The sequence below is a fragment of the Phragmites australis genome, chromosome 21 (genome assembly GCF_958298935.1).
Source record: "Phragmites australis chromosome 21, lpPhrAust1.1, whole genome shotgun sequence".
Classification (NCBI taxonomy): Eukaryota; Viridiplantae; Streptophyta; class Magnoliopsida; order Poales; family Poaceae; genus Phragmites; species Phragmites australis.
Genome location: NC_084941.1, coordinates 13,293,546 through 13,316,174, shown reverse-complemented (window position 1 = coordinate 13,316,174; position 22,629 = coordinate 13,293,546). Strand labels below are relative to the sequence as shown.

At 46.7% G+C, this 22,629-nt stretch overlaps 2 protein-coding genes and 1 long non-coding RNA gene across 4 annotated transcripts; 1 reads left to right on the top strand and 2 right to left on the bottom strand.

The window, feature by feature from the left end:
* Positions 1 to 5,207: 5,207 nt before the first annotated feature.
* LOC133903636 (uncharacterized) lies at positions 5,208 to 8,010 on the top strand. 2 transcript variants are annotated; one of them, XR_009907314.1, is made up of 6 exons: positions 5,208 to 5,874; positions 6,272 to 6,342; positions 6,670 to 6,837; positions 6,934 to 7,032; positions 7,548 to 7,596; positions 7,805 to 8,010. It is a non-coding gene; the product is annotated as an uncharacterized LOC133903636 (long non-coding RNA). The 2 variants fall into 2 exon arrangements; XR_009907315.1 differs by lacking the exon at positions 6,272 to 6,342.
* A 232-nt stretch (positions 8,011 to 8,242) lies between these two features.
* LOC133902894 (uncharacterized) lies at positions 8,243 to 22,250 on the bottom strand. Its single transcript, XM_062344216.1, has 6 exons — positions 21,772 to 22,250; positions 21,587 to 21,688; positions 11,149 to 11,229; positions 10,547 to 10,656; positions 10,318 to 10,453; positions 8,243 to 10,248 (listed from the first exon to the last, which is right to left on the bottom strand). Exons 1-6 carry the CDS (start codon positions 22,111 to 22,113, stop codon positions 10,039 to 10,041), a joined length of 981 nt encoding a protein of 326 aa, XP_062200200.1. The 5' UTR covers positions 22,114 to 22,250; the 3' UTR covers positions 8,243 to 10,038.
* On the bottom strand, positions 14,382 to 15,770 carry LOC133902863 (uncharacterized). The gene is made up of 2 exons (XM_062344183.1): positions 15,354 to 15,770; positions 14,382 to 15,279 (listed from the first exon to the last, which is right to left on the bottom strand). The coding sequence occupies exons 1-2, from the start codon at positions 15,737 to 15,739 to the stop codon at positions 15,132 to 15,134; spliced, it is 534 nt and encodes a 177-aa protein (XP_062200167.1). The 5' UTR covers positions 15,740 to 15,770; the 3' UTR covers positions 14,382 to 15,131.
* Positions 22,251 to 22,629: the final 379 nt, after the last annotated feature.

Genomic DNA, 22,629 nt, shown 5'->3' with positions numbered 1-22,629 from the left:
CGCATTTGTTCACGAGCTCGGAGATCTCGGTGGTGTTTCGGATTACCCGGGTGGCCAGCAACTCGACCATTTTCTAGTCCTTGACCCCCCTCTTGAACGCTATGATCACGGATTCTCCCGTGATCCTCGGAATGGTGTTCCGGCGCTCAGTGAAGCGCCGGATGTAATCTCGTAACAACTTGTCTTGTCGCTATCGGCCCTGATATAGGTCGTCCTTGACCCCTAATCGGGCATAGGTTCCCTGGAAGTTGGCGATGAATTGGTCTCATTGGTCCTCCCAGGAGTGAACCGACTCGCGGGGGAGATTCATCAACCAAGACCAAGTGGAACTGGTCAGGGCAGTAGGGAAGTAGTTGGCCACGACCTTCCCGTGTCCTCCGGTGGCCTGCACCATGGTGGTGTAGATCTGCAGGAACTCTTCCGGGTTGATCGAGCCATCATACTTTTCGGCTAGGACCGGTCAAAATTTGTCCAGCCAGCAAGACAGGGCGTTACACCCTGTCCCGTAACGGGGCGCCGGCACGTGTCCTAGGGTAAAGACAGCGGTCTCTGGGTCCTAGCGATGGGGTGGAGCCGTCCGATGCCTCCCTGCAGGGGGAAGGCGTACGGTAGGGCTGTTTGCCCTTTTCTAGCACCCGTCGGGCCCTGTTCTCCTCCTCTCTAGTGGCCACCTGGCTTTGAATTACGCCTCGAAGGTCACGTTGGCGTAGGAGTCGCATGGTCGAAGGGTTGGCCACCCCAACTTGGTGGTGGCCCACGGGTACTCCTCGTGGTTGGGGGAGCACGTGACCTATTTTGTCGCGGGCCCACCTGTGACCCATGGTGACCGCGACCCTCACCGGACCTCGCGACAAACGCGGTGCATGCCGGCGTGGTCTGGCGATGGGTGGTCTCGACTAGGAGGGCGAGATTATGTAGCCATGGTGCCACCAACGAGCCCTCCGGTATAGGCACCGATGGGTGACTGAGGAGATCCTGTAGGGTCTGGAGGTTCTGCGCTAGCATCATGGTCTTGTAGTCGAGACGCTGGGAGTGGAGCGGCGATAGGTCGCGAGGTGGGGAGCCCCCAGTGTTGGGGCGATGTGATGGCCTAGGTAAAGACGCCACTGTAGAAAACACCCTATGCAGGGGCTCCTCGGGACGATGCTAGGAATGCTGGGGTTATCTTGGAGCACCTGCCTGTCCAGCGCCAGACTGGTTTCCCTCTGGGCGAAAAGCCAGGGGTTCGCCACAGTTGTTTGAGGTGTGGGGCCCTCCAGTGCCCCCTGCGGAATGGGCCGCCATGCAGACCTCGCATTGGGTCTTGAAGCTTTCTTATTCCGGCTCGGTGTCCCATACCTGGAGTACACCGGATTCGTCCGAATGGTACCTCATGACGAATACATCGTGAAGGCCGGGGTCCTCGGAACGGGACTCAGCGGTTGCCGTGAATTCGACCTTGGGTAGCCTGATCAGGTTTTTTCAAACTTGCTGAAACGACAAAAACGCGCCCCCTACCTGACGCGCCAAATGTCGAGGGTAAATCCCTGATAGTGATTCCGGGGTATGCTGGACAGTGGGTGTGTGAATGGTGTTTCAGGGACTGGGTGTGTGTAGATGGTGCATTCGGGGACACCAGGGATTATATAGGTTCGGGTCTCCCAGAGGATAATAACCCTACATCCTGTGTTTGTGTTATCGTAGATCTCACTTGGTTACAGATGGTGTTCTAGCAGTTTGCTAGAATTGATTTTTCTACTTTACAAATAGGGTCCTCATCCCTTTATATAATAGGGAGGGGAGAACTTACATATGGGCCTTACACAGATGGCCTCTGCTTATTCTAATATCGAACTCAAATTATCATTACGGAGGACCAGGTATGCCAACTTGCTCTGACGGCATTGTATGTCATGCTACCGTGCGTCATCATGTTTAGCCCGTAGAGCCCTACCTCGCCGCATTTAATGCGACGAGACGGAATGGTGCCCTTCTGCACCGTCCCTGTCCACTTGCCTCTCCACGCTGTCCCCGTCCACTTGCCTTTCTGCGTCGTTCCTGTCCACTTGCCCTACCGGGTGGCTGACAACGTCCCATCTGTCGTGTGGTGCTGAGCCAGCCTGTAAAATCTCACTCCTTAGCCTTTAATGCTACGGGATGGAACAACGCCCCTTGCACCGCCCACGACTTTATCCGCCGAAGCTGGTGCCTGGTGAAGAGAAGCATTCGAGCGGGTGCCAAATAAAGGCGCTTCGGATGGGTTGTGTCTAATCCGATCATGTGACCAGTGGGGCTGGCCGCGGGTTTATGTGTAGGCATAGCGAGATTGGTCGTTGGAGGCCTTGCACTGGTCGTGGTAACCCTTCCCTGGTCGCACAACCGATCAGCTTTTTAGGAGGCATGTTCCCCTGGCTGTTTGCACCCTTCGTGGGGCCTGTTAGTCGGGGTACCCCTTTACTCAATACACCGCCATCTTGTGTGCTCCACTCATCCACCTGCAGCTCTGCAGTCCGAGCAAATCCTTGGCTGCATCGATAGTGCTCTCAGCGCGTTGCGTGGCTCCACCGTTGCCACCAGCGATGACATGAAGCATAGGTCAGAGCGCAGGGGGCAAGCTAGCGATGGCGACGTCGTTCGGCCGATGGGAGAAGGACCCCTTCTTCCCCATTTCATCATTTTTTTTGTGCAGGTGGGTTCGCCTTGGTTTTTATTTGAGTCTTGTTGCATCATTACGGATCTGGTGCTGACCTTTGGTGATATTTTGTTTGTGTTCATGTAGGATGGAATCGGTGTATAGGATATGGGTACATGAGAGGAGCGGAGGCGATCCGGAGGCAGCAACTGCTGGCAAAGTGCTTGGTGATTTGGCTGCTCTTGCCATTCATTTTGCAGTTTACATTGTTCTAAGGTCCGATTGCGGTAGTTCCCTTGTTGAATTCGTGAGTGCTTGGAACGTAATAGTGTATCCTGAATAGTCATATGTGAGAGTCCTTCTAAAAAGATTCCTTGTTGTATACGTTGTTGTATTGAATTTGATCGTAAGATGTGTTATATGGATGAGATAAGTCAATTTGATTGTGAGATGTATTGAATTTGCTTAGGCTCTATCTTAGAATCCTATTCCTTCGAAACCATAACTCCTTCATTGTATGTCGTAATATGTTCCTTCTTTATTGTATGTCGTAATATGTTAAATCGCTATCATGCGCTAAGCTCCACTTTGTATGGGAATGAAACCATAAACTTATTAGTACCACGAGCTTGCATCGACCATTGTCATTTGACATGAATTAGGCACTCTAGCTCCGATTTCACCAGACCAGTGGACACCTGACCCTCTTTGATGCGAATCAGTGCTGTCACATTCTCCCTCATCGGAGGTTTGGCAGGCTCTTGACCAGACTGGTCATATTTAGTGGAGAACATGAATACATCTGTTGCATAATGAAGTCTCTCAATCCTCAACGTACATAATTTTTTGCCGAACCAAATCATGTGGGTCTAACTCTACTACTAAAAATAAAATTAGGGAAGTGTTCGAGAAAAAAATGTAGAGAAACAAAACTTGAAATCTACGTACAGATCTACTACCCTGTCAATGAAAAAGCGACATTTTAACATTGGAATAGTCTCCAAAAACAATCTAATAAAAAAATTATCACAGTTTATTTAGAAGCTAGAGTTATATCAAACTACAATCATTTTCTTTAAATTATTGTTAGTTAAAAAAGCATTCTAAAATGCTATATATTTAGGAACCGGAGTATATTTGACATGCAAACGAGCGATAATTAGAAATGGAATTATAAGCTAGCAAAAAATTTAACGAAACACTTATGGAAGCCCTGGCATCCATTGCACAAGATAACTGGGATAGTTGTCGGTGTTTTGAGTTTTGATACTGGGGAAAGGGGAAAACGCAAATATTCAAGAGCAAAATAACTGGCATTTATGGATGATACCTACCCTAGGGATCCCGATCAGGTTCAGCCGCAGTAACGATGGCCGATGGCAACTTAAGCAGTAGCCCCCTGTCTAGGCCATCCAAGAACCAACCAATGTCTACTATCTCATCGTAGCATTCCATTTCCCTTTGCTGTTATTTCCAGCAGCTCCTTGTGAAGGGTACAGAGAGCAGAGAGCAGAGAGCTGCCATTTCTTCTTGGGTGGTGAAGACTGTAACATCGATAGCTTGCTCCATCTCCGCCCAACCACTGAATCGCAAAGGCGTGCCACGAATAACAATCTGAACATGATATCATATTCTTTGAAAGCAGAGTTTAGATACTTCTAGTTGTTGGCCTCCTAGAAGGCCGGGTCAAGAGACCCTTATCTTAAAAAAAAAAAACTTCTATCCCTCCCTTGAATGGTTAGATGGTCAGTCTTGCAAAAAAAATTGATCCAAGTAGGCCCAATGGGCTGAGCTGTTAATGGATCAGGCCCGTCCACTTCTAATCATATAGTATCTATTATTTCTCAATACTATGATTTCACCCACGTCTACTGTTCGTACTGTCCGATCGCGGCTCGACGGCTTCCGAGCTGCCAACGCCGCCCTGCCTCCAGAAGCCTGGAGGCCCGGTCAGAGGCAAAAATCGTCCATCGGCTCCTCCGAACTCGCCTCCCATCGCGCCGTTGCTGCCGTCTTTCTCCCCTCTGCGCCATGGCCTTATGCTCCTGCACTGAGACTGCCTTGCCCAGGCTCTCATGCCTCACGTTTCGTAAAAATTCAAAATTAGATAATATACGTGAATGTATTTATCAAAATAAAAAATATATTATCGTATTTATAAATTTAGTATTTATATTTCACGTATTATTTATCAAAAATAGATTTTCGGTACACCGTACGTCAAAAACCTATATTCGATACACCGTATTTGGCACACGGTGTGTTGAATACGGGCTACAGTGCTGTATTCGGTACAAGATGTGCTAAATATGACCGTGTGCCGAATTATTAACCGCACGACAGGAAAGAGATCATATTTGACATACGGTGTGTTAAATATGGTTAATAGTGTGTCGAATATGAGCTACAATGTCGTATTCGGTACATGGTATATCGAATATGACTAGACTCGTGATTTTTCAGCGTACAATATACCAAAATTCTATTTCTATAAATAATATGATAAATATAAATATTAAAATTACAAATACGATAATATATTATCTATTTTAGTAAAAATACCCTCATATATATTATCGAGCTCCCCCTCGTCCCCACTCTAGTCGCCGACCGGATTCGCTTCCTTCACGGTGGAATCGAGCTCGGCAACCGTCTAGCCCGCCTCCGACCGCCGTCCTCCGCGCCTCATCGCCAACCCGCTGCTCGAGCCCCTCTCCATCCCCGCGCGCGTTTCCGTCTTGCTCGGGCCCGTCACCGACCCATCCTTCGCCGTGCTACCGTGCACTGCCGCTCGACGCGACCGCCGCCGGCCGTGCTCCGGTCAGGCCCGCCGATCGAGAAGCACCTAAATCAACTCCCCGAGTCGCGCTGGTGCTGTAGGACCAAGTCCCGAGCCTAGCCATCGCGAGCCTTCCACGCACAAGTTGGACGCCATCCCCATCGATGCTTACCGAGACCTCTCGCCTTCCCTCCCCCGGCCTTCCCTTTTCCCCGTGCAAGCTCCTGATCCTTGGTCCTGATCTGTGCCGTACCTGTTCCATTCAAGATAATATCGAGCTCTATTTTGTCTTTACATTTTTTTTTGTGTAGTTGATGCAAAAGTAATTTCATTTTGTTTCAGCTGGTAGCATATAGCTGATGCAAAGTAATCCTAGCCGTCGCGTGTCACCGGCCCGTGCCGCCCTCCCTCGATCCGGTCTTCTATCCTGGGCTCCATACTTACATCTCCCTGTGGTCCAAACTGATGCGTAAAATTCCACGAGGTGAGCTTCTTAAGCTGAGAGGTCAAGCTATCAAGGGCCATCGGCCGCAACAGGCGTGCCAATAAATGTTGTGAGCACTTTTATGGCTATTTTGCTTATGAATTAGCCTTCCATTTCTATTTTCTTACAATAAATGTTGCTGATTCGAGTTAGAGATATTGTGTTCACCCTTGATACTCTTATTGAAATCAGTTTCGTTCCTACTTTTAGAATCCTAGGTACGTTCAGTCTTTCTCCCAAGCATGGAAAAAAAAAACTTCGATCTCATATTTTCTTTCATGGTAACTGCTGTTTTTCTGCTTCCACGTTAACCTTCTGTCAACTGAAATTTCCATTAAAAACGCATCTACGTGCTGCTATTTAGTTCATTCTTGCTTTGTTTTGTGCTCACCTGCAGTACGCTTCAGAAATGCTGAAAAAGCTCCAACCTTAATGTTTGACAGAATGCTTTTTCCCCCTATTGTTAAGGTGACTGACGTTTTACTATTTTCGGTAGCTAATTCTTGTTCAACTAGTGTTTGTGTAGCCAGTACGGATCAAACGACCATGGGCTTACACAAGAGCTTACCTGTGTCGAGGTATCTCAGATTAACTGCAGAATTGAATGAAGTTAGGCATGAGCACATCCCATGCAGCTATTTTGTTAATATTACACATTCGTGTAGAGTTTCCATTACATGATGCCCCTTCTATGCCGTCATTTTGGATGCTGTGAACTTATAGCTCTATTGCCTGCTCTCTTTCTTCTACATACGATTCCCGACCCTGAAATACTTTGGGGAATCCAATTTGCAGGTGACCAATGAGGTTACTCCAGGCTCCAGCACAACCAATTTCAAGGCTTTGCCACTGTGTTAGGAATAATTGTTTTCTTTATAGCATTCCAAGATAATGTACTTTGGGCATTGTGGGAGCCAGTAATTATTGAAACAAGCAATACTCATTGCTGCATCAATCGACAAGGTTCTATTTTTTTTATGCAAGCACCAACATCAGACAATGCACATGAGTTCTTTAAACCCCTGAATAGTATTGATGCAAAAGCATTTGTGATGACAGGAGGAGGAGACCTGACTATTTCAATCATATGAAGTTGCTGCCATGCTTTCTTACATGCGGACTCTCTGCCAAGTGCTCAAGAGAATGCCTTAATGCAAGGTAAATATTTTGAGTCTTGACATTTTCATAATTACAACACACTATTGTTTATAATCTACAAATGTTTGTGCATGAATTTTCGGTCCTGATTGCACTTATTATTGTACCACCTTCTGCTATGATCATAACTGATTCCTCATTTCATAGATTATACATCCTTTTCCAGTAGACGCAAGCATGACTTCTTTGGCCCACTATTTCCAACTGTGCCAAATTTTTTTAGGGAATAGGCATGAGTATGTGCCACTGCATTCGAGTAGGCATGGTTCAAGTTACAGGTCTAAGCCGTTGTAGTCACATCGAAATAATTTTACTTATCTATGGTCAAATATATATCCAAGTTAACTGCAAACAAAATGAAAAGATTTTGTGCTGTTAGGATCACCAGATCATTTTTATGGAAACTAAACTATAGAAATCTGCCGAGAATTGAATTGATGTGTTGATTACATTCTATTTGTATGGATTAGAGTTGCTTTGCTTCTCTAATAGTTTTTATGCGTCTGTCCTTGCAGGATTGCATGGATCGAAACACTAAGATAATGTGTGGATAACTACCCAATGGTAATGAATTAATTTTATATACGTACTAATTATAATTGTACATGCTTCTTCTTTTCTGGAGTAACAATGTTACATTCTACTAGGCATATACTATGGCAATTTGAAATTCGTTTAAGACTTGCAATTCAAAGCTGTGCAGTTTCTATAAGTATATATTTGAACATCAACTGTTCATATTGTGTATCCTTCTCTTTTTCTTATTATGCAGCTATGTGTACATAGCATCCGAGCAAAAGCGCGGGGCACCAGCTAGTTTTAGTAAAATTTCTCGCCATCAGATCCACACCAAGATGGATGCCTACCAGCATGTGGGCTGCTTTCTCTTCCACTGCATCATATTATTTTCATTCGTGCGCTTCAATTTTGCTTTTCAGCACAGTTCATGTTGTTGTTTTCATTTTCCTTTTTTTGGCTGCTTCCTCCTCGCGAGTTTTTTTTAATTTTTATATTTTTTATTAAAAATTTAAATAAATAGATTTCTCGTAGGAAAAATTCCAAAACTAGGTGCCTATAGCCCCCTGCAGCCCTCTGAGAGGTCCGGAGGTCTAACCGCCCCCCTTAGAGGGCGGCTAGGGCCTGCCTGCTCGTGACCGGCGCCTTACCGCCCCCTGAGGGGGTGGGTAGGGGTCCCTACCCCCCTTTCAGCCTCTTCTATAAAATGGGCTAAAATTAGCCTAAAATTCCATTTTATTCAGAAAAAAGAAAAAAGTTGTGAAGAGGGAGGAGAGGAGGGGAGAGGAGAGGAGAGGAAGAGAGCTCGGTGAAGACCTGCTGCATTTGAGCCGCGGATTTGAAGATTATTTTCGGGTAAGTCCTTTGAAGCAACTTGAAGCAAAGCACAAGTAGATTTTAGAATGTCACTAAACTAGTGCTATATAACAATAAAGTGTACAGCCAAAATGGCATCCACAGGTACAATTCTCAGAAAGGTACAATACTTGGAACTCCATTGAGCATCTCATACATGATCAAACATACAGATGATTCCACATTATGACATTTCCACCAGCCAGCTTTGAACACTTGGACAGAATAGGCAGGCCAGTTGAAACTTGAAAGCCCAGGATGGCAGGAGGTCGTGGGAAATGAAAACAGTGGGCAATATGCCTAGGATGGCAGCAGAGTAACAGGTATGGCAGCAGAGTGAACAGTGGTGTAACAGGTTTCCTTTTCTATATTTTCCATGGACATGAGGTAAGGAGGTGGAGATGGGAACACGACAAGGGCAACCATTGTTTAGCCTCTGCCATCAAATTCCGTAAGGCATTCACCCATTTAGGGAAAGAAGGACCCCACCTCATCTCTTCTTTCTCAGGCAAAGAGCACCAAACTGAGCCTAGCTACAAACCCACCCACCCCAAAACAGGAAAAAACCCACCAAGGTCAGGTTCTCAGGGATGCCTGTAGATGAGATACTCATTTCATGTAGCTGTGATGGTTGTTTGTGTGTTTGAAAGGATCTAGTCTTGTTGACTACAGAACAAAGGTCAGAGATTTGGCCTTTAACACTAATTCTTTTGCTTATAGATGGATCGATTTTGTGCAGGTTTCGGAACAAAAGGACTAGCTATATGGATCTGCTGTTCTCAAACACCAGGTACACAAGTGCACAAATAGTGACGTCGCCCGCACTGCCAACTCCCTCTGTTAAGTCTCTCGACTACACTTCTGCATTTCCATTGTCGCTGCCTCTCTGCCCTCTTGAAACTGTCATTGCTGGGTCAGACACTGCAGTTGCTGCTGAGACATTGGCTGGTGAAGAGGTGGAAGGCGGCAGAGCAGAGAAAGACGGTGAGGGAGGGGAAGATGGTACTAGGCGCTGGTGAAAGCAATGAGCGCGGTTTGGGCTTTCTACTGAGAGTTTGGTGATGACTCAGATGAAACCATAATAACCTGACCAAAGGGAACCAAAATGGCAAATACGAACATGGCACTACTGACCAGTGGCAAAAATGGGAGCATGTAAAATTTAGTAGCAAAGTTTAGAATAGGACTTGCCTTAGTGGCCAAAAACAAAGTAATGCCTTTTACGAATATGTTGAGTCTGCAGTTGGCATTTTTTGTTTGCAAATGGCCACTTTGGAGTGGTGCATTCCAAATTTCCTCTTTTTTTAAGTTTCAGGCATCTAGTTATCGGTTAGTGTCATAGTGTGTGTCAGCAGCTTCACACTTGACTCCTGTGGCATTGATGACAAGTTCAGCACCAAAACTTTAATTCTGGAAGGGTCCAGAGAAATAGAGATTCACGATGTACGAAGGGAAACGTCTGTTGGCAAAATTTTGTAGGTTGACTAAATAAATATGAACATCCTAGCATTAATAACAGTGCTTAAAAAGTAACAACCCATTAAGAAGATCAAGAATATTGCTTAGGTTACCTGAAAACTAAATGTGTTGCTTAGATTACATGAAAACTAAATGTTGCAAGTTTTACTGTAACTATTAAAAACAAAATTTTCCCTTCAGCCAAGAATTTGAAATAGATATGGCAACAAAATTAAAATATTTATAGATGAATAGTTTCATATTTAAATTTTGTAACTGTGATACAACCTGAAATGCTTGATACAAATCTCCTTTTGAAAACTTCAAGCTGTCAACAGCACCTTGTCTTGTCAACTCCACAGCATGTGCTAGGGCTTGAACATCAACCTGATAGCCAAATATCAGAAGCTGGTGCAAAGAGCTTAGTATAGCTAATAATTACCAAGAAGTGCTTGCCTCATCAAATGGTGGTGCTTCTAGAGAGCATTCCTGAGGAACCACAGGTGGATCACGATCCTCAAAGAGTAGTCGCTTGGTCAGATCAGATATAGGTGATGAAATTCCTTGGCGCAAGCAAAATACCTTGTGAATGCTTTTCAAAGTGTTGAAAGATTGTCAGAATGGCATCGGGAACAGGAAGTAGCCAAACCAACAATGTTAGAAAGGACAGGATGATATAAGGTACCTTATTAAGTATCTCAAGGTCATTGATAGAACAGGATCAAAAGCATGTAAATGAGCTCTTAGTATGGATGATAGCAAACCAGCAAGTTCAAACCTTCTCTTTACAGACCACTGTGGAGCAAAAAGGTTTCAGAAGAATGAATCATATGTGAAACCATAACAATTTTCCTACAGTTCACTGGAAAGTGCCGAAAGATGTTTTATAGGAACCTTTTGAAAGTTGAGAAATAGAAATTCTAAGAAGCAATAAGCATAGTACATCATAACATAGATATCCTAAGAAGCAACAAGCATAGTACTTCACCATATCAGTAGGTAAAATGGTAAGGCTCCAGTGCGAAGCAGCAAACTGTCATAGTGTCAATTAACTGAATGAAAATCAAAGGCTACTTCAACTCTGGAGAAGTCAAGTAATTAAGATCCATACTTGCCAGGGAAAATAAAACTTTTCCGCTTGAATCAATTAATTGGTGTTGATTACTACAAGCTATTTAAAGTAGTATGCTCAAACAAGAATAATTAACATATCCCATGATATTATTCTTCAGATTAAAATCTTAGGAAGCATAACATGGAGTCATGGACATAGAGGGCCGTGCATACCTCATTGACAACTGGGGAGGATTGATCATCTTTGTTGTATATCAACACAAGCATTATATGCTTGAACTCCTCATAAGCTTCCTTCGGAGCATATCAACGTACCAATATTCAGAAGGCAAGATCCAAACAAACACAAAGAAACTTTAATGAACGTGTTAGAATAAACACGCTTATTCAGGTGTCCCAAGTTCTCATCTGAATAGACAGGAACTGAAAGATACTATGCACTACCGGAAACAGCCTCTTTGCCGAGTGCCTCAGGCACTCGGCAAAGTACGATATACACTCGGCAAAGGGCGCTCGGTAAACAGTTTGTCGGCAAAGACCTCTTTGCCGAGTGCACTTTATCGGGCACTCGGCAAAGGATTTGCCGAGTGCTAATCTGACACTCGGCAAAGGTCTCCTCTTTGCCGAGTGCCAGTGAAAGCGGCACTCGGCAAAGTACATTTTGTTTGCCGAGTGTCTGGACCGTGGCACTCGGCAAAGCATTGTAATTTTGCCGAGTGCAATAGACATTGCACTCGGCAAAGAATTGTCACTTTGCCGAGTGTCCGAGGCCATTGCACTTGGCAAAGAATTGTCACTTTGCCGAGTGCAATGGCCATTGCACTCGGCAAAGTGACTGATAACAGCCTTCTTTTTTTTGTTTTTTACATCCCATCCAAATAAACAGAAGATATATATAACAAACATCACCAACATCACATATATATCATCAACAGCACATTTATATCACCAACACCACATATATATCACAAACGTCACATGTCTCACAATATATCACAAATAAGTTTATAATTAATCCAAGAGGTCCATCATCTACAACCATAATTGCAGATAGATGTACCATTAACAACCACAAGTATCATAAGCAAGATGGTCAACGAAACTGATTTGGTGAAGGATTCGCTGAAGCATTAGGATCGTTCGATGCCGCCGATTGATTCTGCACAAAGGAGAAGAGATTGCATGTGTGAGACAAGATAAATATATAACATACATGAATAAAACTTTCATACTCCACTAGATTTGACCGTAAGCATGAACATACAAACTAAAACATTTATACTCACAGGAGTAGAATAGGGAGGAGGTGGAGGTGGAGCGAATAGCGAAGGTGGCGGAGCTACACCCGTAGCAGCGCCAATACTTTGCATGTACTGAAGAATCTCCACCATCCTCCGCTGCTCGGCCTCCCGCTCGGCCTCCACCCTCTCCATCGTCGCTTGCATTTGCTCCCGTATCCTCCTCTCTTGTTCCAGCTGGGCCTACAATATATTCACCCTAATGTTACAATAATGCAAAGGAAAGGTATGAAAAAACCAATGAACGACGAATAAACTAGGAATAACCTCGAGTGCCTCCACCCGGTGCTGTGAAGTGTCCTTCCGAGGTCGTATGGCCGGGCTCGTGCTCGTGCTGCTTGCTCGAATCTGGGAGAGACTGGGAGTAGCGGCCGAGTCGATTGCGCCGTCGCCAATCCAGTATCGCCCATGCTTCTTTCCTCCTCCCGCCCTCATGACGACTTCTCCATCAAGGTCCTCGGTGCTCGGATCGTACTCTGGCCCATGGACCTCCCTTGCCATCGATGTGTACTCACTAAGACGGTTGTGGACGGTCGCATTGCTGTACGCCTCGGGCCCGTCCTCCGGGTTGTAGTCGACGTCGGAAGTCGCCTTGCCCTTATGGGCCATAGCAAATGCCTTGAAGATGGAGCAAGGCTGGCCACCATGTGACGCCGACTGCGAGAAAAATAGCAAGATGATTAGAAATCATGCAGAATTGAGCGTTAGAATAAATAAATGAATTCGCGTACCCATGTTTGTGCGTATCCGCTGAGGTTGCGGCTGCCTTGATGGTGTGCGACACCTGGCATCATCAAACGCCGCTCCCGGCACAAGTTGTGCGTCTCCTCCCACTCGCGTGAGCACCACTTGTCCACCATCTGTTCCCAGCACTGGGGATGCGCGGCGCACCAATAAGGAATCATCTACATGCCATTAAGTACATGACATATCAGAAGATGAAATTAAGCCTTCTTAATCTCAAGAGGAATCAGTATTAATGTTCTGTATTTACCTGCAGGTACTGGTCCCGGGTCAGCGTCATGGTTCTTGCGTCCCTTTTGGTGACCTTCGTTCCAACGACGGTCCCGTGGTAAGTTACGACGGCCTGGATGCGCGCCTCGTAATGCATGTCCACGACGAGTTTTTTGCAGCATTTGGTAGCCACCGCATCCGCCCTAGCCTCATGTCCGTCCTGGCATCTAAAGAAATCCTGCATACAAACACGATGTATCCATTCATTATTTCAAGAATGTCCAATAAATACGATGTATTGAGCAATGTAGTGCGGGGAAGACTTACCCACAGCTCTTGCTTCACCCGCTCCGCCTTGTTGTTGAATACCCTGCGGGCCCGATCTGCAGCATCGGGGGCGGCGGCGTAGTGGTCAAACGAGTAGGCCGGCCCCGTCACTCCGGCGTACTCAACCAGGCCAGGGAAGTGCTCCTTGCACAGAAGACCGAGGATGCCATTGACTTGGCGTGTGTGAGCACCTCCACTCACCACAATCGTCCAGTTCCTGCCCAAGTGATTAAGAAAAATTATTAATTTCTATTTTGATTTTCAACATATCATATAAAGTAGTGATAACATCTAAAGTTACTTACTTTTCCCCCTCGGGTCGAATCAGCGGGCGTCTCTCACGAGGTATCGGTCGCTGAGGGAGGCTTGCGGGACCTCGCAAGTAGACGCTCGACGAACTAGAGGAAGCGGAACCCCCTGCTGTCGCCTCCTCCTCGTCGTCCTCCTGCGCCTCCTCGTCCTCCTCCTGCGCCTCCTCGGACTCCTCCTGGGGCACCTGCTCCTCCTCCTCCTCACGCGACGGGGCGGCAGGCGACGTCTCCTTCCTGCGGCTGCTCGTCCTCCTACTCTCCCCCGATGCAGCGGTCATTGTCCTTCGGTACAAGGACGTTAGCTTCCTCATCCCACCGCCCACCATCTTTGTTCAATCACCTGCAATTAAGAAGAGTAAACCAATAAGCACATATAAACAAGAAGTCCTTAGAAAGAGATGTAAAATAAACAAAACGTAATTACAAAATAACATAGTATTACATGTATTAGAAATATTCTTCATGATCGGGATTAGCTGGATCATAAGTCTCATCATCACTATCAATCATGTCGAAATAATCAACACTATCCGAATGAGAAATGTTGCCATTGTCATTGTCCAAATGTAATCGCTCAAGCATTTGTAAGTCCTTCACATTTTGCACCTCATCTCCAACGTCCTCTTCAATAACCGTTTCATTGTCTACTTCCATTCCGATCGCTTCGGTTAAGTCTATCTCAAACCTCCCTTCTAGTCCCTCTTCTTGAAAGAACTCTCCGTCATATGTGTTTGGGTCTAAGTTGTAATCTTCATCGTTTGGGACAGGCACTTTACCGTGTGGCGATACCCTGTGCACAATATCCCAACCCTTAAGATGCCTTCTGGTTTGACACGCATAGGGGAGATAATAAACTTGCGTGGCCTGTTGGGCCACAATATAGACATCGTCTCCTGGTAAGACGGAATCCTGTCGAATTTCGACTAAGCCAAGATTACAATATGTCCGTCTCGTTACTTCAGGATCAAACCAATGGCATTTTAATATGACGGGATTAAAAGGTTCGGAACCATGAAACTTGAGTTCGTATATTTCTTCAATTCTTCCATAATACTCGACCTCATCAACGCCGCGCGTAAAAACTCCGGAACTTGTGGTTCTTCGATTGGGCCGACTCTGCTCGTAGCTTGTTGTGCGAAAGCGATATCCATTCACGTCATAACTAGAAAATGACCTGACCCTATAGGCAAAGCCATCAGCAACCTGTCTCAACTCGGCACACATAGACGCATCCCTCTGGCCCTACAAGCTCAAGCAGGATACATTGTTATATTATTCGCACGTACGAGTAACTAGGAATGTCAAACTAAGTACGAGCTAAATTGGACGGTACCTTCCGTTTGAACCAAGAAATGAAATCGGGCATTCCATTACCCGCACCCTGTCTAAGAAGGGTATCTACCTGCTGCGGGGTAGGATCCCTTGATTTACGCCAGAATTCATGAAGAAATTCCCTGTACCAACGAGAAACAAGGGGGTTAGATGCAGAATAGTGACGGCGTATTTAACAAGTTCGTTGAGAACTTACTGCATGTACGGCGCCACTTCGTCAAGGTTGGTCAACACGTATAGCATGATATGGCGCCACTCTTCATGATTCAAGGTCTTGGGGGTTGATGCACTTGCGCTTCCGAGTTGCCCTCGGAAAAGGCTGAGGTTCGATTCATTTTCGCCAGCATTGTAACGAGGGGGTGGATTATGCACGCTAGGGAGGTTGTCACCATAGTATGTTGTTGTGAAGTTCGCCACCTCCTCCAGAATGTATGCCTCTGCAATGGAAGCCTCGATTTTGCATTTATTTCTACATTTCTTTCGAAGAACCTTTAGACATCTCTCGATTGGATAGCACCAACGGCCCTGCACGGGCCCCCCCATTCGTGCCTCGTACGGGAGGTGCAAAATCAAATGCTGCATCGGATTGAAGAAGCCGGGTGGAAATATCTTCTCCAACTTACAGAGCAACACAGGTGCCATTTTTTCCAAGTCAGCAATCACGGTCCGAGATAACTCCTTGGCACAAAGCTGGCGAAAGAAATAGCTCAACTCTGCTAGCACTAGCCAGACATGCTCAGGGACATAGCCCCGAACCATCGCCGGAAGAAGCCGCTCAATCCATATGTGGTAGTCATGACTCTTCATCCCTAAGACTCGCATAGTAGATAAGTTCACTCCCCTCCTCAGATTAGCTGCATACCCATCAGGGAACATTAACGTCTGAATCCATTCTAGTACTTCCCTCCTTTGAGGCTTGCTCAAGACAAAATCGGCCTTAGGCCTTCTCCATGTCTTGCCGCGACTAGGAGGCTTCATATGTTGGTTTGGTCTATCGCATATCGTTGCCAGATCCACTCTAGCCTTAACGTTGTCCTTTGACTTGTCAGGAATGTCCATGATTGTTGCCCAAAGTGCCTCGGCAACATTCTTTTCAGTGTGCATTACATCAATGTTGTGTGGAAGGAGAAGGTCATCAAAATAGGGGAGCCGAGTCAAGCCCGACTTATGAGTCCACATATGTTGCTCACCATATCCCACAAAACCACCTTCTGGATTGACCACGAGACCATCTATCTGTTCACGAACCGTGGCACCAGTCATTATCGGTGGTGCAGGGTCTGTCACTACGACACCTTTCGTAAAGTTCTTGATGTCTCGTCTGAATGCATGGTCAAGAGGGAGGAATTGCCGATGTTTGTCGAACGATGAATACTTGCCACCCTTCTGCAACCAAATGAACCTCAGACCTTCCTTGCATACTGGGCATGGGAACTTCCCGTGAACACACCAGGCGCAGAATATCCCATACGCCAGGAAGTCATGCAGGGAGTAGTGGTACCAAACATGCATTTTGAAGTTTTTCTTTGTAGCTCGGTCGTATGTCCATACCCCTTCCTCCCAAGCACGGACCAATTCATCAATCACAGGCTCCATGAACACACCCATATTATTCCCCGGGTGTCCAGGAATTATCAACGACAAGAATACGTTCTGTCATTGAAAGCATATGCCGGGGGGGGGGAGATTGAGGGGGATAACGAACACGGGCCAACATGTGTATGGGGCAGCCATCATTCCATAAGGATTGAACCCATCTGTTGCCAGCGCAACACGTACATTACGAGCCTCTTTAGCTTTCTCATGATGAATGCCATCGAAGTGGGTCCATGCTTCACCATCGGATGCATGTACCATCCTGTCAGGATTGTATCGTTTGCCATTTTTGTGCCATGTCATCTGTTTCGCGGATTCCTCGGTCATGTATAGCCGTTGGATCCTCGGTATGAATGGAAGGTGCCGTAGGATTGTCACGGGAATGTCAAGCTGCCTCTTCTGGCCATCACCAGAATCTACCTCCAGGAACCTAGATGATTTACACTTTGGACAGTACTTTGCTTCCACGTATTCTTTCCTAAATAGGACGCACCCCTTCGGGCAAGCATGTATCTGCTCATACGGCATCTTAAGTGCACGAAGGAGTTTCTGTGACTCGTGCATGCTCTTTGGCAGAAGGTGACCCTCCGGAAGCAGGCTGCCAATAACTGTCAACATACCATCGAAGGCGTCTCGACTCAGGCTATACTGGGACTTCAACGCCATTATGCGTCCAATGGCATCCAGTTGAGAAACCTTTGTCTGGCCGTGAAGGGGTTTCTGTGCCGCGGCAAACATGTCGTAAAACGCCTTTGCGGTTGCCTCTGGCTCCTCCTCCGTACGTCCTTCAGCGAACTGTGCCTCGTGATAGTCATTTAACATGTTTGCTACCCCGGCCTCAGCATCATAATCCTCGACGCGTGGCCTCACCACCTCCTCTCTCGTACGATCGGCTTCACCATGGTAGACCCACCGGGTATAGTCTGCCGTAAATCCATTCTTCCAAAGATGTTCCCCCATTACCTTCTTCGTTTGTCTTTTCCTGTTTGCACATTTGCTGCAGGGACAGCAAATTTTACTCGCTCCTTTAGCAGCCACGCCAAATGCCCGTTCCAAGAAAGCATCGGTCTTGTCGATCCATTCATTGGTGACCTGACCCTGACTTGCGCGGCCCGTGTACATCCACTCACGGTCCTCCATCCTCTAACATATATAGCGGCGAGTAATATAAACATCAATTGCATCTACACGCCGTTCCTACTATCTTATAGGTGAGGTTAGGTCCTAATCCCACACGAGGATCCGTAGATGAGGTTAGTTTCCATTCTCTACTCCTATTCGAGACAGAATTTCGGCAGCACCTCCCCGCTGTTCTCCAAATACACGTCCTGCTAGGGAGAGTGTGTATCCGGAGAACAACAGGGAGATGATGCCGAAACTCTGTCTCCGATCGGAGCAGATCATGAAAACTAACCCCACCTACGCATCCGCGTGCTGTCCAAAAAACGTGGACAATTCGAAACAGATACGGTTTTAGATATGCAAATATCTGCATATTTCCAACCGTATCTCTTTCGAACGGGAGACGCCTAACTGGGTTACGTGATCTACAACATGATACGGAAAGAGGGGTTATACCTAGGGTGGCGGTGGAGTCAGGCGACGTGGTGCAGGCAGTCTCGCAGCGCCAAGGAAGGCGATCGGGGTCGCCGAGGTACTCCGGCGCCGCTCCGACTGGCTCTTCTCTGCCAAAAAAGAAATATAAAACTGTTAATACAAAATTTCGGCAGCACCTCCCCTGCACGGTGAGGTTTCCAAAACCTGCAACAAAACCAACGGCACGATAGCCGACATGCACATATATATGAACGGCATGATGGCCGACATCCACAAGATTATATCCAACCGCATATATATAACAATATCACAATCACTCCTACGACTACTTTGACTACCACCACAACTACTTTACCACTACTACTACCGCAACCATTAGTAATACTACGACGACGACGGTATGGCATACCTAGTGATACGGAAACGTGACAACGACGACCGGAGCGCCTCCTCCTCCTCCTTCTTCTTCCTCCTTCCTCCTTCTTCCTCCTCCTTCTTCTCTTCCTCCTTCTTCCTCCTCCTCCTTCTCTCCCTCCTTCTTCCTCCTCTCCTTCCCTTCCTCCTTCTTCCTCCTCTCCTCCTCCTCCTCTCTTTCCTCCTTCTTCCTCCTTCTTCCTCCTCTCCTTCCCTTCCTCCTTCTTCCTCCTCTCCTCCTCCTCCTGTCTTTCTCCTCCTCCTCCGGCGGCGCGTGGTGGCGGGCGCGGCGGCGCTGGCGCGGGCGCAGGGGCCGGCGGCGGCGGGCGCGGGCGGCGCGGGGGCCGGCGGCGCAGGGGCCGGCGGCTGCGGGCGCAGGGGCCGGCGGCGGCGGCGCAGGGGCCGGCGGCGGCGGGCGCGGGCAGCGCTGGCGCGCTGGCGGGCACGGCGGTAGGGGCCGGCGGCGGCGGGCGCGGGCGGCGCGGGCACGCTGGCGGGCGCGGCGGCAGGGGCCGGCAGCGGCGGGCGCGGGAGCGGGCGCGGGCGGCGGCGGCGGCGGGTGCGCGTGCGTGCGTGCGTGCGTGCGGGCCGGCTGGGCCGGGTACTTAAATCCCTGCTTTGCCGAGTGCCCCCGATCTGGCACTCGGCAAAGAGGGGTTTTTTAAAAACAGGTGCAAATTCTTTGCCGAGTGCCCCCGATCTGGCACTCGGCAAAGAAAACCGGGATTTTTTTAAAAAAAATTTCAGGGGCTTTGCCGAGTGCCAGACTTCTGGCACTCGGCAAAGAGGGTATTTGCCGAGTGCCAGACTTCTGGCACTCGGCAAAGAGGGTCTTTGCCGAGTGTAATTTTTTAACACTCGGCAAACCCTAATTTTTTTCCCCCTTTTGGCCTCCAAATTTTTCCTACAGTTCTCATACAGTACCTGGTACTCCATGTTCCAATGTGGCACATTTCTCGGACTTTTTCTATATTTCTTTAATTCATTTCAATTAATTGAATTTTCTTGGATAATTCAAATTATAACTGCTAGTCATTCAAATATTGAAAAAAAATGAATGGAAAAATGATATTCATGTTATTTAGTATAATGTGAGGCCGTATCCAGGAACAGACAACCAATTTCGAATATTAAGGTCACGAAACATGACCACGAACTTGCGATCGAGTTGTTTTTAAATTGTATAAAAAGCAAACAAAGTCCGAAAATCTTGAAACTTGTCAAGATATCATGATTTCATATGTGGAGGCTGTCATAAAAATTTGAGAAGGTTTTAAGCAAGTTATCACGTACGATGCTTGCAAACTGAAGAATCTCAGCAAGGTTTTAAGCAACTTCTTCGGAGATTCTTCGGTTTGCAAGCATCGTACGTGATAACTTGCTTAAAACTTTCTCAAATTTTTATGACAGCCTCCACATATGAAATCATGATATCTTGACAAGTTTCAAGATTTTCGGACTTTGTTTGCTTTTTATACAATTTAAAAACAACTCGATCGCAAGTTCGTGGTCATGTTTCGTGACCTTGATATTCGAAATTGGTGGTCTGTTCCTGGATACGGTCTCACAATATACTAAATAACATGAATATCATTTTTCCATTCATTTTTTTTCATTATTCGAATGACTAGCAGTTATAATTTGAATTATCCAAGAAAATTCAATTAATTGAAATGAATTAAAGAAATATAGAAAAAGTCCGAGAAATATGCCACATTGGAACATGGAGTACCAGGTACTGTATGAGGGCTGTAGAAAAAATTTGGAGGCCAAAAGGGGGGAAAAAATTAGGGTTTGCCGAGTGTTAAAAAATTACACCCGACAAAGACCCTCTTTGCCGAGTGCCAGATGTTTGCCGAGTGCTTGCTCTCTGACACTCGGCAAAGATACTCTTTTGCCGAGTGTCCTATTTCTGGCACTCGGCAAAGAGGGTCTTTGCCGAGTGCCAGATGTTTGCCGAGTGCTTTACCTCTGGAACTCGGCAAAGACCCTCTTTGCCGAGTGTCCGATAAAAAGCACTCGGCAAAGTATGGGACACTCGGCAAAGACGCCGTCTCCGGTAGTGATGGTTATTGTTTTCTTCAGAAGCTGTAAAACCAGACGTCCCTTTAGAGCTTATATGAACCTGCCTCTACCTGATTTGACTTATCTTTCTCCATGTCACCATGACAAGGCATTGATTACATGATTGGATATTCTTTTGCAATAATATCACAGGTTAACTTGCATAACGATGTGTTAGTTTGGCTATATTATTTTTATAACACATTCGTCTCCATATGTTATGCACGACGTGCACTAAGACAGATTATTTTGTCTTGAGGAGATGAGTGCAATATTAGTGCATAATAACACCCTGCTAGTGAAGTAAGACGTGCAATGAGTATAACAGGGAAAATAATGATATTCGACCTAGTCTTTTCTGTTCAAGCATACATCAAACCAAAAGATGCACTCTATATATCAATATCTGAGATCAGCGAGCTGAATTTTCTGCTCAAGCATAGATCAATCCAAAAGATCAAAAATTACAGTTACGGCAAATGTTTGCATCAGGGGCGCTATCAAGAAAGGTTAAACAACAGCAAGCATGACAACTAACAAATTTCCAACGTATCATGATACTCTACTCATACGATCTAACAGCCTATACATGCAGAGTTGTTTACTCATTCAAACTCAGCCAATGAAAAACATTCAATTTTATTTTTGGCATGCCATGAACCACTCGTGAAGGTTCACTATATAGTCACCACACCAAATTCGCATAGAGTATATCAATATGACGCCAAAACACCCCAATGGGAAGCACATACATTAGGGTTCAGGCGATAGGAGGGGAGTCGCAGCAATAGCCCTCACCGGGTAGGCATCGAGCGCACAGGGCGCGAGCGCCGTGCGAAGGCAGTCGAGCGCCGCCTCCTTGTCCGTCTCCGCACCCCTCCTCACCAGCTCCACAAACCTCTGCACCGCCACACAGACTTATGTCTCGATCACGAGCTCCCAGAGGGAGACTCCGAAGGAAGGGGTTGCGGGGCGGCACTTACCTGCTTGTGGAGGTGGAAGAGGAGGCGGTGGTCTCCGAGCGCCACGGGTGCGTGGGCGCGGAGGAGCGCGAGCACGGTGTCGACGTCGCCCACCTCGAGCGCGCTGCGGGCGCGGCGGATGAGGAGGCGCAAGCGGTAGGATGAGGACGAGGACGAAGAGGGGGCCGAAGAGGAGGAGGAGGTGTCGGTGGTGATGGTGGTGGTGGTGGTAGTGGAGGAGGACGGGGAGGAGGGTGGCGACGGGGAGGAGGCGCGGGGAGGGAGGACGAGGCGGTCGGATCTTGCGAAGTCGAGGACGAGAGCGTCGAGCGCGTCCCAGTTCACCGGCGGCGGCGAATCCATCGCCGGCGAGGCGGTGGCGCAGGGATTGCGCGGGGGTGTGGGGGGGGGGACCGGTCGGGTCGGATGGGAAGGTGATGAGATGAAGTCGGTGGAAGCCTGGAAGGTAGGGTGCGTACGTGTAGCGAAAATGAGGTGTGATAAGTTGATACGCATCTAGATTCTAGATAAGTAGATATCAAATAATAAACAAGTGATAAGCATGTGGGGAAAAGTCGCGCAAAACAGGACTTGTTTGAGAAGAAAAATCTGGTGGTTTATATGGTTTGATTTAGCATGCTACTTCGCTGCACTAAGTAAAATCTAGTATGAAAAATAAATTCAGTAGCTATATTTGTGTAATCTGAAAAATATTTTTCAAGACTATGTACTCTTATTTTGAATCAATATCTTTATTATTCTGTTTAGCTCATCTTGTACTTTTGTTTCGAATAAATATATTTATTGGTCTGTTTGAGTATAAAGTGAAAAATTCAAATGATTTCAGTGAAGCTCATCCATAGCTACGTAACATTTCTA